At 50.3% G+C, this 14,940-nt stretch overlaps 1 protein-coding gene across 1 annotated transcript in view; it reads right to left on the bottom strand.

Annotated features, from left to right (window-relative positions):
- The window catches only part of FPGT (fucose-1-phosphate guanylyltransferase), a 159,360-nt gene extending 144,884 nt beyond the window's left edge, over positions 1-14,476 (bottom strand). Inside the window, exon 1 of the mRNA XM_088060087.1 lies at positions 14,275-14,476. Coding sequence (XP_087916213.1) covers positions 14,275-14,476 — 202 coding nt within the window. The remainder of the gene's footprint in view (positions 1-14,274) is intronic.
- Between the last annotated feature and the right edge of the window lie 464 nt (positions 14,477-14,940).

Below are 14,940 nucleotides of genomic sequence, written 5' to 3'. Positions count from 1 at the left end.
AAGCAATTTTGTTAGTGAGTAAGTGTCAGGAAGGGAGAGGCTTCCAGAGGAGCCTTTCCTCTGCAGAAATGTTGCATTAGCCCCTTGGTTTCCAGCACATGACGAAGATCAGAGACCACTTTCAACAATAACAGTCACAATTATGCCTTGTCCTTTATTTGTGAAGAATCCTAGTCATGGTGCCGGGTCCCCAGCCGTGAGTTTGAGCTCAGCTGTGCTGAGGAGCAGACGGAAGGACAGGGACCCCTGGAGCACAGAGCAGCCCAGGGATCCTCCAGCATCCTCCAGTCTCTTGTGCAGCCCCCAGAGCCCAGCAGCCGTGAGCAGGGGACTCCACAAAAAGCACCCAAAGCCGTGCCCAGCAGCAGATCCTGTCCTGGGGCCCTGAACCCCCTCCCACGGGGGGGCCTGGGGCAGGGTGGGCACTGCTGGCACAGCAGATCTGCAGCCTGCATCCTCAGGAACCCGCCTAAAACACTTTGCTTAGAAAAATTAATAACTCGCCTTTTAAGTCCTCTTTCTAGAGCCTGCACACTGCAATTGAAATGATAATTTTAAGAATTAAAACAGCGATGACTTTATCAAATTATAAGTACAGAGCACGTGTTTTCCTTCAACCTTTATAGTGAAAATTATTTTCATATAAAAAAAGAAAATCAAAGAAGTGTTACTGTATTCCTGGGGTTTTAAAGAAGTAATGAGCAGTAAACTCCAGCAATTATTGCAATACATTATTAAATGTCACTGTAAAACAACTGCACACTCTGAAAAGGAAGAGGCATCAGTTCAGGGAGGAAACTTTGGGTTGATTTCACACTCCTTCCCTGTGATGCCTGGATAATTTTATGCACAGCATCACCAATAAAAGTAGAGTTTTCTTGGTGTCTATTTGACTGTGAGTTTAACTGAAAAGCTTTAATACCATCTTGTGTGCTAATTCAAGCAGTAAAACCCCCTTTTGTGCTCCTAAATGATACAAAATCAGATCTATTATCACATTTCAGACATGATATTCACTGACACGAAAGGATTTGTGTTGCTTTACCCATCCACTAGCTCAGAGTTTGCAGTTGTCTTAATCCCCAGCAGCAATTACTCCAAGAAGGGCAGCTTTAGTGAAATGTCACACTTTAAACCCAAGAAACAAGATCAAATATCCAAGGAGAAACTGCCCAGATCCTTTGGAGGGTCAGGAGGAAAGACACCTATGGGGGTTTTCTGTCTAGTGCTTTATTATTTCTGATAACCACAGTGGCAACATGTTCTATTTATTATTTATTTATTATTTTTTTATTATTATTTATTTATTTATATCCAAGTGAGTGTACTGTTACTCCTACTTACAATTTGATGTGTTAAACTAACAGGAAACCAAAAAATGCAGTAAATTGTGATCCAGTACAAAGTCTTAGCAATTAACAGAAACCCTGTTTTTTTCCCAATAAAGATAGAGTTCTTATTTTACTCCTAATTCCTCCTTTCCTGCTATTTCACATCCATCTGTGCTCAAGGATGCTGCTGGAAGCTCAAAGCCAGGCAGCTCTGGGGTGACCACGAGAAACCCAGCTGGCCTGACGGGTCCCTGGCAGGGATTTTACAGCAATTAGGTGGAAGGATGCTTCCAGAGGTGTGCAGCTCCATCAGGACACAGCCAGAAAACCTCCACTAAAATGAGGTCAGTTAATTATAACACATCATGAAATTGTCGGAGAGAGCACAGAAAGGAGGCGGTGGCAGGGTTGGGGTCGGGCTCTTCTCCCGGGGGACAAGGAGAAACCGCTCCAAGTTGCTCCAGGGGAGCTTCAGGTCGGATATTTGGGAAAATTTCCTCACAATGAGGGTGGCCAGGCGTTGGAACAGACTGTGCTGGGCGGTGGAGGTGCTCAAACACCCAGAGCTTTGTCAGCAGGGTTCGTGGACACCGTGGTGCTGGTCGGATCCTGGAGGTGTTTCCCAGGCTGAGCCATCCTGTGCTGGTGTGAGGAACCCCCAGGAGTGCCATCTGCCAGCAGGACACGCAGTTTCCAACTAACACACGCACAGTTTGTCTCAGGAATTGTTTATCAATTGAGGAGGAATTTCTAACAGCCCCAGAACCGGGCTGTAGCTGAGATCCCAGCCATCACAGCCTGCTGGTGATAACAGGTGTTGTTAAGATGAAGTCCAGGCTTCATAATGTAAACAAATCATTAAAATTGTGGAAACACTTATAATCCATTTTATAAAAACATGCTGAAGTCCTTCAGAGGTCACTCACTGTGTGGTATGATCAGGAAAGGTTTTTGGTGCCTAAAAAATACCAGGCAAAGAACCTTCGACTGACCTACAGGAGAACTGCAGAGATTTTAATGGAAAAAAATAAATGGGATAAAAGGAAAATGAATAGCATGAGGGGTAGAAACTCAGAGTAATATTAAGACAATAAGAAAAATCAGTATCTGGCAAGAATCAGAAGAGCAAAAATTACTTTTCTAATTAATAAACTGAGGAAGTGTAATATAAATAGTGCCAGTCAGGGAGGGTGTACTGGAAATTGATCCTGTCAAGCCGAATTGACATCTTCTTTTAATGAGGTGATGAGCTTGGTTGATAAAGGTAATTGTGTTGTGGTAATGGGTGTCTGTACAGCATCTGAATTGCAGCACATCACATTTTAATTAAGCAAGCAGAACAATGTGAGGTGCGGGTAATAAACAAGCGGAGCGCTAACGAGGAGCGTGCTGCGGCTCTGGCCGTGGCTCTGTGAATCCCAAACCTCTCACTCCAGACACTCTGCCTGCCTGGGCACTGCAGCTCCCATTGCCTGTGATCCTTCCCAGCCTTCTCTCCCTGGCTCCCAGCATCCAGGCAGCGTTTTTAAACTCCAGAGAGAAGGAGAAGAGCTTTGTGCTGTGCTTTCTCCATCTCAGGGGCCACTGCTGTACACGGCTTTTCCTTTCTTTCCTCTTCTTTCCCAAAGCAATGTGTGCTCTCTGCTTCTGGTTGTTGGAACCACGTTTCCCCAAGTCCAGAGGATTTGTGATGTTTATCCCCTGTCGATTTGAACAGTAGAGGATCCACTCTTCCATCCCTTCAGTCTTTGCAGATGGTTGATGTCACAGTGGTGCTGGAGCGAGGGAGCAGTGTGGTGGGGAGGGGAATGGGGGTCCCAGGAGGAGGCTGCTACCCCAGGACACAACACCAGAGCTGTGCTCTGGGGCTGCTTTTGTGATCTGCCCCCAGCACCTCTTCTCCACGGCTTCTTCAGCCCATCCTGACACCTGCACTGATTGTCCCTCAACTCCTGCACTGTGAAGTCTTCAGCATCTCCCAGACATCTGCAATGTGTTCTCTGGTCAGGAGCCAGGAGCTGCCTCCTCCTGTCCCACGCTGGGGAGCTGGGGCAGCTGTGCTGTGGGTCTGGGCAGCTGTGCTGTGGGTCTGGGCAGATGTGCTGTGGGTCTGGGCAGATGTGCTGTGGGTCTGGGCAGATGTGCTGTGGGTCTGGGCAGCTGTGCTGTGGGTCTGGGCAGATGTGCTGTGGGTCTGGGCAGATGTGCTGTGGGTCTGGGCAGCTGTGCTGTGGGTCTGGGCAGATGTGCTGTGGGTCTGGGCAGATGTTCTGTGGGTCTGGGCAGCTGTGCTGTGGGTCTGGGCAGATGTGCTGTGGGTCTGGGCAGATGTGCTGTGGGTCTGGGCAGATGTGCTGTGGGTCTGGCACTGTTGGGCTCCCACAGCACAGCGAAGGATTGTTCCTGGCCCCAGGATCCCCCAAACCACCCAGAGGTTCCATTCAGCTGCCAGGGGCTGCGGCCCCAGCTGGCCTCGGCGGTGTGAGGGGGTCAGGGCTGAGCAGGAAAGGCTCTGCAGGCTGCTGAGGAGGCAGGAACACGAGTCCTGTCGTTTTCCTGAGGGAAGTGAACACAGAGCAGCAGAGGAACGTGTGGGGAACGCGGTGGGGATCGTCTCTCCCTGCCTGCTTTGTTTTGCTTCAGGCAGTGACCCTGATCTGACAGCACTGCTCTGCCCATGGAAGGCACCCAGCACAGACAGTGCTCACGTGCTGATTGTGATGGTGTACAATATCCTTAATAACATATTCATTTAGTGTTTGATGGATGTGAAGTTATTTCATCTTCTGGCTGGCTGTTTTCAGATGATGAGTATGAATCAGAATCTGTGATTATGGCAATCCATTAGACATCCCCCAGCCTCCTGTCTCTCCCATTCTGAAGGCTTTCTTAACACACTCACACATATATTTATATATACGCATCACACTGGGTATTTATTTAACTGAATATATATATTAACTTGTATTTAATTTAATATATGTGTATTTACGTGTATATAAATGCACACAAGCGCTGGTGTCGGTGCTGGGTGCCAGAGCAGCAGAAATCCACAGAGCACAATAAATTCTTTTGTCTGGGGGCAAGGGGGGGATCCTTCCCCTCTGCCCCTCAGGTGAGACCCCACCTGCAGAGCTGCCCCAGCCCGGGCCCAGCACAGGGAGCAGCTGGAGCTGCTGCAGAGAGCCCAGAGGAGGCTCCAGGATGATCCAAGGGATGGAGCAGCTCTGCTGGGAGGAAAGGCTGGGAGAGCTGGGAATGTTCACCAGGAGAGGAGAAGCTTTGGGGTGAGCTCAGTGTGGCCTTGCAGGGCCTGAAGGGGCTCCAGGACAGCTGGAGAGGGACTTTGGGATGGGGGGACAGGACTCAGGGAACCCACTGCCAGAGAGAAGGTTTAAACTTAACAGTAGAAAGGAATTGCTCCCTGGCAGGGTGGGCAGGCCCTAGCACAGCTGTGGCTGTCCCTGGATCCCTGGCAGTGCCCAAGGCATGGATGGGGCTTGGAGCAGCCTGGGACAGTGGGAGGTGCTGGGAGGGTTGGAGCTGGAGGGAGTTTCAGGTCCCCCCACCAAGGCCATCCTGTGGTTGTGTGATCCAGTGCTGAATGTCAGGCAGGGATGTACGGGAAGCACTGGGAATATGTAGGAAGGTTTCATTCCATCCTCAGCACACGTGACTCCAATGAAACCAAAGTGCTGCCACTTCAGGGTGTGCTGCCACTTCAGGGTGTGCTGCAGCAGGTGGGTGAGGAATTGGGATGTGCATTGCTGTAGCAGGACAGAACTGCCCTTAGCACCAAAATGCAATTTACAGTCCTGCTAATGAAGATAATCAGCCCAGGATCTGTTGGGGAGTAGCAACAATTCCTCCTTGGTGAGTGAGTGCCCAACTCAGAGCTCCTTTAGCCACGGCTCTGCAGAGACATTTCTGGAAGCCCGGCATCTAAAACCTGGAGCAGCCCAAACTACGGCTGATCTTGGTAAACGCTGTCCTTAAGGACTCTGGCAAAAATTAGGAACAGTGTGAAGGTCCAATTTTCTGAATGACAGAGTAAATCATAACTGGAGGCAGTTGCTTAATTAAGGCTGTGCAACTAAAGGGCTTCTCAATGTTCTGGCAGTTCCAAGAAAGCCAGAAGTCATTTCAGGTCAAACAAAATGGTTCATTTAACACAGAGCAAGCCCATGATGCTTCATGGCCACCAATATGTTTTTGTCTATCAAAACCCCAATATTCCCTTTTCAGCTACAGGTTCCAGGGGCAGGATGGTGGGGGAGGCTGAGCCAGGGCCAGGGAAATCTGTGGTTTCTGCCACAAAAACAGGGAGATCACAGAGACTTCCTGGGTGTAGTGGTTTAGTTATATCAAACAGACAATGAGATATAAGTAATGACTGATGTCTCGTTAATAAATCATTATTTATGACTTTTGGGGAAGAAAAATGTGCAAGGATTTCTACTTGAAATATTGCAGGTAATTAAAGAAATAACTGACATCCACTTTTGGAATCCCTTAAAGGATCAGGGATGTGTTTGGCTCTCACACACACCCACCTGCCAGCCCTCCATCCCTGCCAGCTGATGGCTGCAGCCAAAAGTGGGGTCTGACCTGCTCACTAATGGCTTATTCACAACCCTCCTCGGTCCAAATCGTGTTCTGGGAGTCTGGAGCTGGCTGGCAGCCCCCTGTCCCCAGTGCAGGGGGTGGGAAGGGGCAGTGAGGCACCTGTGCTCCCCTGCCTGGCAATGGGCAAGGACACGGGGCTGAGCCCTGGCCCCCGGTGTGCCCAATCCTGCAGGGCTGGAATTGCCTTTCAGACTTGGCTGGGCATTTCTGCTGCTGTCAGTGCTCTCCTTGGGCTGGGGGATGCAATGGAAACCAGGCAGATTGTCCTGGAAAAAAGCACGGATGGGGAACCTATTCTTGGTCAACAAACAAATAGAAAGGGCAGGGAGAGGTGCTCACATGTGAAAAGAGAGGTGTTTGTGATGTCTGCCTCAGCAATGTTCTTTATTCCTGGGCAAACGCCGTGGCCGGCTGATGGCAGCTGCCTGCACCAGATAAAATCTGACTTGGAGATAAATGGAAAATCCTACACACCCCAGTGACAGCGATAACACCTCCAGAGAGAGGCCAGAGCTGGCAGGACTCAGGGGTGACCCCAATAAATGTCCTGTGATTAAACTGTAGCTTTGGAGCCATCCCATTTCCAGGCTCAGCTGAATGCTCACGGGAGGAATTCCCAAATAACCCTGATTCCCATCTCCCCACAGACAGTCGGGCTCAGAGCTCCATCTCTCTCCTCCCAGAGCATTTCTGTCCCCATCTCTCTCCTCCCAGAGCATTTCTGTCCCCATCTCTCTCCTCCCAGAGCATTTCTGTCCCCATCTCTCTCCTCCCAGAGCATTTCTGTCCCCATCTCTCTCCTCCCAGAGCATTTCTGTCCCCTGGCCCTGCTCCACAGCCCGTCAGCAGCAGTGGCCGTGCTCTGTGCAGCAGCAGCTGTCTCCCAGAGCCATCCTCACCCTGCAGAGCACGGGGTGATGTGAAGGGAAGTGTTTTCATCCAGTTTCATCCGCAGCAGCTCCAGAAGCCGAGCTCGCAGAGCGCTCCCGCGGATGTTGGGGTTCGCACCCCGCGGGTGTGAGAGCTCCTCCACAGAGCTGCTGCCAGCCTGCGAGGGATGGGGAGAGCAGGAAAAGCAGGAGCAGAGCAGTGCTCTGCTGGGGAGAATTCCCAGTCCCACAGCCCGCCTCTGCTCACCGCCGGGGATTATTTCCCGTTTTCCCCATCAGTGACGCGATCCGATTGACCTCACCTCCAAGAAACTGCTCCCTCAGAGGAGCAGACACCTTGTCATCGACTTTAAATAACTCTGAACGCTGTACAGAAATGGCATGTGCTGCTATAAATAGATCTCACACCTTTCTAACAGTCAAAGGCTCCATTTTTAAGAGCTTTGCTTCTTTTTTTTTCTCCAAAAATCAGTGATCTGAAGGTCAGTTTTAATTTCCTGTGCACATTGAATGAACTCATCCCCTCTCAACCAGTCACTCGTGGCTGCAGGGCAGACCAACATAATTCTATTTCCACCCTAATTCAGCAAACTTATTTTTCATGAGCTTAAGTCTCATTGACTTCAGTGGACACTGAGCATTACCTTGAATTATGGATGCAGTGAAGTCACAGACCGAAATGAAACCCTGGTCAGGATTAGTGAGAGGCACCTGCAGGAACCCCTCAGTTAGGGAAGGATCAGTGCAAATCGTGGCTGCCATGGAAACAGAGTGTTGTTCTCAGGGTGTTTTACAGGGGTGGGGATTTTCCTTGCGTTTGGAAAGAGAAGCAAAAGGGGTCTGAGGGATGAGAGCACGAGGTTAATTTTGTGAGCTTAGTCAACCCCTTCGACAAAACAAAGAACTTCCCACAGAAATTAAATGTACAGCCAGGAGACGGCCAAAAAGCTGAATTTATGGTACGTGACAGGAATGTGATTCTCAGGGTAAGGATAAATAAAATTTTAGAATATTTCAGCATTTCTGAAATGCAGCATTGTGAACTCCATGCACTGCACGTTTTCGGGCATCACGTGTTGAGTGCATGCGCTCCCGCAGCTCACACACAAACAGCTCCTTACTCTTCTCTTTGTCACGTGCTCACATGACAGCACTGAAATAAAATTTCAAATTCACATATCTTTACTACATCAAACTTGAAACTGCACCTAAAGGATGGCTGTGACAGATTAATGGCAGCAGCACTTGTGGTGAGGATATGAAAAGTGATATTCTCGCCTATCTCCCATGTGCATATTTATATGGAGAATGCCATAAATATCCTTTGGAGATGCTGGCTTGTCTGCACGGCTGCTCTTCCCAGGCCACACAAAATGGATTTGCGTCACGTCCCAGTCTTCTTCTCACCCCCAAGCTGTGAAACAAAGAGGCCCAGGGCTTGTGTTGGCTGCACCCCCTTGCAGAAACCACTTAGAGTTTTCACAATTTTTACCTTTTACATGAAAAAATGAACGTACTGCTCTGCACCAGGCAGGAGAGACCCTCGGTTTTGGGCAAGAAGCTCTTCTGGTCATTTGTTCACTTCTCAAGCAGCAGTGTTTTGTCACAAATTCCTTTTCCAAAGCACTCCCTATATGTTAGTCTTAAATTTAACCTGCAGAATCTAAAATAGACTAATTTGACAAAATGAAGGTACAGAAAAGAGAGAAGCAGAAAGAAAAACATCTTCAAGGGATATGTGAGTTCACCTCAGCCATTGCCCACTTTAACTTAAAAGCTCATTTAGCTCCTAGACTTGTCACATCAGTGTGACCTCAATTAAACCCACTTATTCCTCTTGCACCGTCCCTCTGCGCTTGCCTCTTTGTTCTACAATGCGAGCTGAGAGAGGATCAGGAACAATTCCAACTATTGTGTGTGTGCCCGCAGATCAAGGGTGACATATGGCCTGGTGGAGGGTGTCTGGAGGAAAAGGGGATCTGAACCCTGTCCCTGTCCCGTGCCAGGGGCAGAGCTGGGGCTGCAGAGCTGGCTGTGGATGAGGGGAGTGAGCGGCGTGGGCTGAGCAGAACATGAATATATAAATGTACATATAAATGTACATATAAATGTACATATAAATGCACACAAACAGCTGGGCTGCTCAGGCAGGGGGACACATCTGCTGAGCCTCTTGCCACCAGCTGGCTGCAGGCCACAGCTGCCCAGCCCCTCCTGCTCTGCCAAGCGCCAGGAGTATCCCACATCCATCTACTTCCACAAACCTCCAGCAGAAGAGTTCCAGTCTCTTTGCCCACCAAAAGGATGAGTTTGGTGTCTGTCAGTGGCACATCACAGCACACACACCACAATACTCAATTTTTAAACAGCTTTCTTACATAAAAACATTTTACTTCTAATAATGTTTTTTTACCCTGATTTCCTCATTAGGTGTGCTGAAAATCAGCAGCTCTGACACTGCCCAGTATAGAAGACACTGTAATGACACCAGCAAATCTGAAAGGCTTTTAGAAGCCACCCCAAAGCAGCTTCTTTTAATATAAACCAGCAGAGTCATTGTGAGTTATGCCAGCTGCAACCCTGGCCCACACTATTTAATGGCTTTTATTAAATATTTAATTATCCTTTTGAATACTTTCCTTGATCTCTGCCCTTTCCTCCTGGGACAGGTTCCCAGGCAGCCAGCACTGACACTACTTCTATGAGAATATTAAATGTTTATAGTGATTTTTATATGGGATGATCTCAAAGTGCTTAAGACAGTGAAAGGATTAGTCACCTCACCTTTGAAGCGTCCTCCTCGCCGCTGGGGAAGCATTATTTACTGTGAGTTTTTCAGGACAGAGCTGAGAACAAGGGGGAAATGTATCCCCAGAGCCAGGGGAGAGTCACTGCAGGCAGGACAGCGAGCTCAGGCTGTGCTCAGTGCAGGGAGATGCCATTCTACCCTTGAATCCAGAGCTGCAGCTCGCCCAGCTCCTGCTCTGTGCCCACAGTGCCAGGGTGAGCGGAGCTGGAACGACCCCCAAGGATCTCTGGAGCCCACTCTGGCTCATTGGCATTGCCATGGGATGGACCCGGTGTGAGGCTGAACCATGCAATGTCCTCAGTGGGTGCTTTTCCTCCTTTTTCAGCTGTAATTTACAACTTGCAGTTTAACTGGGATGCTTTATTTCTTTTTTCATAGCAGCCACCATCCCCCAGGAGTGCCCAGTTAAAAGCAGGAATATTTTTCGTCAGGCAGAAGCTGCAGAGAGGCTCTCCCCAGCCCCATCCTGGCTGGGCAGGGAGGAGCAGCCAGCTCCCCATGGCAGTCCTGGCTGTCCCTGGGGACGGAGCTGTGGGTCAGGGCGCTTTGGACACGCCGTGCTCCGCACACGAGCAGCTTGGAAAATTAACATGATTAACTGATTATTGGTGATGGACCATAAAGGGGCCTGGCTGGGCTGCTCAGAGCCTGGTGCTGGTAACACCGGTGTGCTCTGCCCCTGCACGGGCTGCCCACTGCACACCCAGGCTTGATGATCCTCCTGGCTCCCTCCCAGCTCCAAACATTCTGGGACTGTGGGTTGGAGGGGACCTTGAAGATCACCTAGTCCCAACCTCCCTGCCATGAGCAGTTCTTGGCTGGCCCTGGTTTTCCATAGAGAGTTCCAGAAACCTAAGGAATCTCTTCAGGAACTGAAATGCAATTTGGCTGCCGGAATGTCCTCATATTTTATTTAAATGACAAAATGGATCTTAATTTTTGATATGCACAATACATATTGATAGGCCAGGATGCTGAGGAGAAATTGCTTTGTGCTTCCAGCAAGGAGGCCTGTGGGTGGGTGTGTGTGGGACCTGCCAGCTGGGCACGGTCAGCTCCTGCAGCCGTCGGGACACCGGCTCCTCGTGCCACCACAGAGACACCGCACCCACCCTCCTGTGCCACTGTCACGGCACAGGAACCACGGCCACACTTGTCCTTGTCCTCCGAGATCTCCAGGACAAGCTAAGTGACACTGAATCATCAAATCAATAAGGTGTGAGAAGACCCCAAAGATCTTCAAGTCCAGTCTGTGACAAACACCCCGTGCACACCAACCCGTGTCACAAAGTGTCTGCTTGCTCCTGTCCCCTCCAGGGCCGGTGGCTGTGCCCAGGGCAGCCCTTCCCACGCCTGGCCACTCTCTCAGTGCAAGAGCTGCAGTTGTGATGGAGCTGCCGCTGCTCTGGTGATGTAACACAGCAGAAGGGTGAAATCCCAGCCCAGCTGCAGTCTCAGAGCACGGCTGGCGTGGCTGGAGCCCCCACCATGGGTTTCCATGGCACTGCACGCTGACTCCGAGAAATCAATTCTCACAAATGACTGCTCTGCTGAACCTGCAGGGGCTCCACGGCACAAACGTGGGGAGACAACACGTGCTGAGAGCCACGGAGCCCGGCCAAGGGGAATCCAAACAGCCTCTGCTTCCCACTCGGGAGCAAAGCCATGGACAGAGCAAACGGGCTTTGCTTCCAGAGAGAAGATGCTGGAGGAATACGAATCAGAGCTGCACAGTGAAGATCAATTGAAATACACTTATTTCCTTCCACGCAGCCGTGAGCTTTGACTCTTTACAGACACAAACACGTATTTACTGAGCTGAATAAACTCATAAATTATTCTTGAACTGCAAGAAACTATTAGGTGTGAAATCATGAGAAAGTTATTAAATGGGGCTGGCTAATGTTTACAGAATGGGTGGAACATTCTGTACCCTGATGTAGCAATACAGAACATGTCAATATTAAGGAATCATAATAAAAATCTCTCATGAGAGCAGCAGCATGGCTGCAGTAACAAACTGAAAGATGTTGGAGAATCTTCTCTCCAGCTGCCCTGATGGGGCTGACAGACTTTTAAAGCATGGGGAGCAGGCTGAGGAACCCAGGCTCTGTGCAGCCCTTCAGGTCCTGCCTGGGGTGAGGTAATTGTGGCCTTCCAGTGCCTGAAGGGGCCGACAGAAAACATGGAGAGAGAATATTATTTACAAGGGCTGGAGAGACAGGACCAGGGAATGGTTCCCAGTGCCAGAGGGCAGGGCTGGATGGGATCTTGGGCAGGAATTGTTCCCTGGCAGGGTGGGCAGGCCCTGGGATGGAATTCCCAGAGCAGCTGGGGCTGTCCCTGGATCCCTGGCAGTGCCCAAGGCCAGGCTGGATGGGTTTGGAGCAGCCTGGGACAGTGGGAGGTGACCCTGCCATGGCTGGGCTGGGATGGGTGGGATTTGAGGTCTCTCCCAACCCAAACCAGTCTGGGATTCCCTAAGTCTGTGATCATTCTAAGAGCCAGCACTACCAAAATGACCTATACAGGGCTCTGCTGTTCCAAGAGAAGTTTCTCTAAGTTATTTTTCAGAAGGGAGCCCTCCCTCCTGTGCCTGTACATGTTCTGCAGCGCTCGGGCTCAGCCAGGCAGGGAAAATGCAGTTCAGACAAGGACATGTTCCTGTGCTTTAACATCTCTCATTTTCCCCATTCCCAGCCTCTCCTCATGTTCTCTCTAATCTTTTTCCAACTCTCATGACTTTCACTTTCAGGAAAGACTCATTTAGCTCAGGAACACTCTTGTCAAGGGAAGGAGAGGGGAGATGAAACAGCCAGTCATAAAGGTGGAATTACCCACGTCCAATTTGTAATGACTGTACTTAAGATGCACTTAAAGACAATGGCAGCACCTTCATTGCTCTGTTATTGCTTCTTACAGCAACGTGCCCCATTACTGGCAAATAAATCCCAGAATCCCACTGTATAATGATTGTGTTTTTTCTTCCATGAATATCCTAAAAAAATACACCAGAAAACTATGAAAAATTTTGACAAAAACTGCAAATAGAAAGAAAGAAATTCTACATCCAACACTAGTAAGTTGTTCTTCTTGGAAATATGAAGAGACCTTGAAGGCTTTTAATCAGCACTGGAGTGTTTGTCACAGGACAGGGATTTAGCAGTGGAGCAGTGCCTTAAGGATTGAGTGTTTTCCTTTGATGCGTTCCAATTCACCCCATCTCTTATTTCAGTTTCTTGTTCATTTTTAATTTAAATGTGTTCTTGACAGAAGTGTTAAAGTGTCACAGAAATAAATTGTTACCGATACATTTTTAAATTTATGTTTGCTTTGCAAGAACTGTTGGCAGGCTCCAAGACGTTCCAGTGGAATCAATCAGTGATCACAGGGAGGTGCTGGGACCTTCCACATCATCAGGCACTGGCCTGCAGCTGATATAGGGGAGAAATCCCCTCCTGGCAGGGTGGGCACAGGTGTCCAGAGCAGCTGGGGCTGTCCCTGGATCCCTGGCAGTGCCCAAGGCCAGGCTGGATGGGTTTGGAGCAGCCTGGGGCAGTGGCAGCTGTCCCTGCCATGGCTGGGGGGGCTCTGGGTGAGCTTTGAGGTCACTCCCAACCCAAACAATTCCAGGATTCTGTGATTCTGTAACTGAAATTCAGGAGGAAGGTCTCTCCCTCCCAGGATTTCAGTGCTTCTTTATGCAATTTTCTTCATTGAATTTACTCACTTTCTGGACAAAACTTGTCACGGGAGACTCCTGCAGTGCCTTTAAATGTGCCCTGAATACCAGGGGGGCTTTGGCAGCAGGAGTTTAGTGCTGGTGGGAGGGTGATTAGGAAATTGTGTGTGCAGATTTTCCAAAAGCAAGAGAACACAGGTTTGGGTGCCAGGAGGGGCTGCAAAGCTCAAGTCACCCCTTGTCAGTGAGGGATGGGGCTGAGGCCAGGCTGAGGTGGCTGCTGTGCCCATCACGGGGACGTGCTGGCAGCACTGGCACAGCTCTGGGCACAGCTCTGGGGCAGTGACAGACCAGGAGCCACCCCTGCTGTCCCCCTGCTCTGCTGCCATCCCCTCACTCGCCTGTCACCACTGCTCCACCAGCTGCAAAAGCTGGCAAACTTCAAACCAGTTTGATATTAGCAGCTACAAGGGAGAAGGAACTGGCACAACAGCACAGCAGAGCACTGATGATATTTACGCTGTGAGGGATGAAATGAATTTCATTGCAAGTGGTTGGACATGTGGACTGTAATTGGGGAACTCTGCAGCAGAGATCTCAGCTGCATCTCTCCACGCAGTTAGTGCAGCCCAGTTCCCTGACGAATGAGAACAGCATTGCTTCCCACAGCTGCAAGGGCACCAGCAATTGAGAGTGGGACAATATTTGCATGCACTTTTCCCTCTCAGGGAAGACTTTATCAACAGAGAGGTGATTTCTGTGGGGGTTTGCAGAGTGCTGCTGGTGGGGAGGACTGAGGTGCCAGCAGAGGTGTCTCCAGCAGCAGGGGAGCTGATAGCAGAGTTCTGGTGCTTTCATCACAGAGCAGAGGTGGAACAAACTGGCCACAAAGACCAGGGCAAGGCTGAAAATCCAAGAGCCAAGTGGAAGGTGTACCTGGAGGGCCGGGCCTCCACCAGGGATGGTGGGCTCTGAGGGCACTGAGGGCCTGGCACGGCCTGACCTCAGGGCTCCTCTGGCTCAAGTCAAAGTGCTCCCCATCCTCATGCTCGGGACACTTCTGTTTGTCTCTGCCCCACACCCCTGGTGGGAACAGCACGAGCAGGAGCTGGGTTATGCCCCCGTTCCTGAGCGCCATGGAGGGAGCTGGGAGCTGCGGCCCTGCCTGCTGTGAGCCCCAGAGTGCCCAACCCGGCCCGGGGGCTGCTGCAGAGGAAACAGAGGCACCGTGTGACACCTGGCCCTAGGTGGGACGGTGTTTGATGGGATCACATCGAGTTCAGGCCGTGGAATCATCAGGAGCACAGGGGCTCACGGGGCTGTCACTCGGGGCTGGAGACAGGCAGCACACTGAGTGATGCCACCAGCACCTGCACACCGGGGATTCACCGAGGCAGAACACCAGGAGGGTCTGTGCCAGAAACCAGGCAGGGTTGTCAGATCCTGGCAGATTCCTCAAATCTGTCTCTGGACACGTGCACAGGGAAGGTCTGTCTGCCACGTGAGTCTGGCAGGCAGAGCTGGCACGAGCTGTGCTTTGTGAAGGGATGGTCGTCCCACCAAAATCCCCTCACATCCACAGGCCTGGGCATGAGATTCCTG

The sequence above is a fragment of the Pseudopodoces humilis genome, chromosome 10, assembly GCF_049639895.1.
Source record: "Pseudopodoces humilis isolate 2021_Gansu_Grassland_sample_001 chromosome 10, ASM4963989v1, whole genome shotgun sequence".
Taxonomy (NCBI): Eukaryota; Metazoa; Chordata; class Aves; order Passeriformes; family Paridae; genus Pseudopodoces; species Pseudopodoces humilis.
Note: the sequence above shows the minus strand (reverse complement) of the source record. Positions and strands in the feature narration are given on the sequence as shown.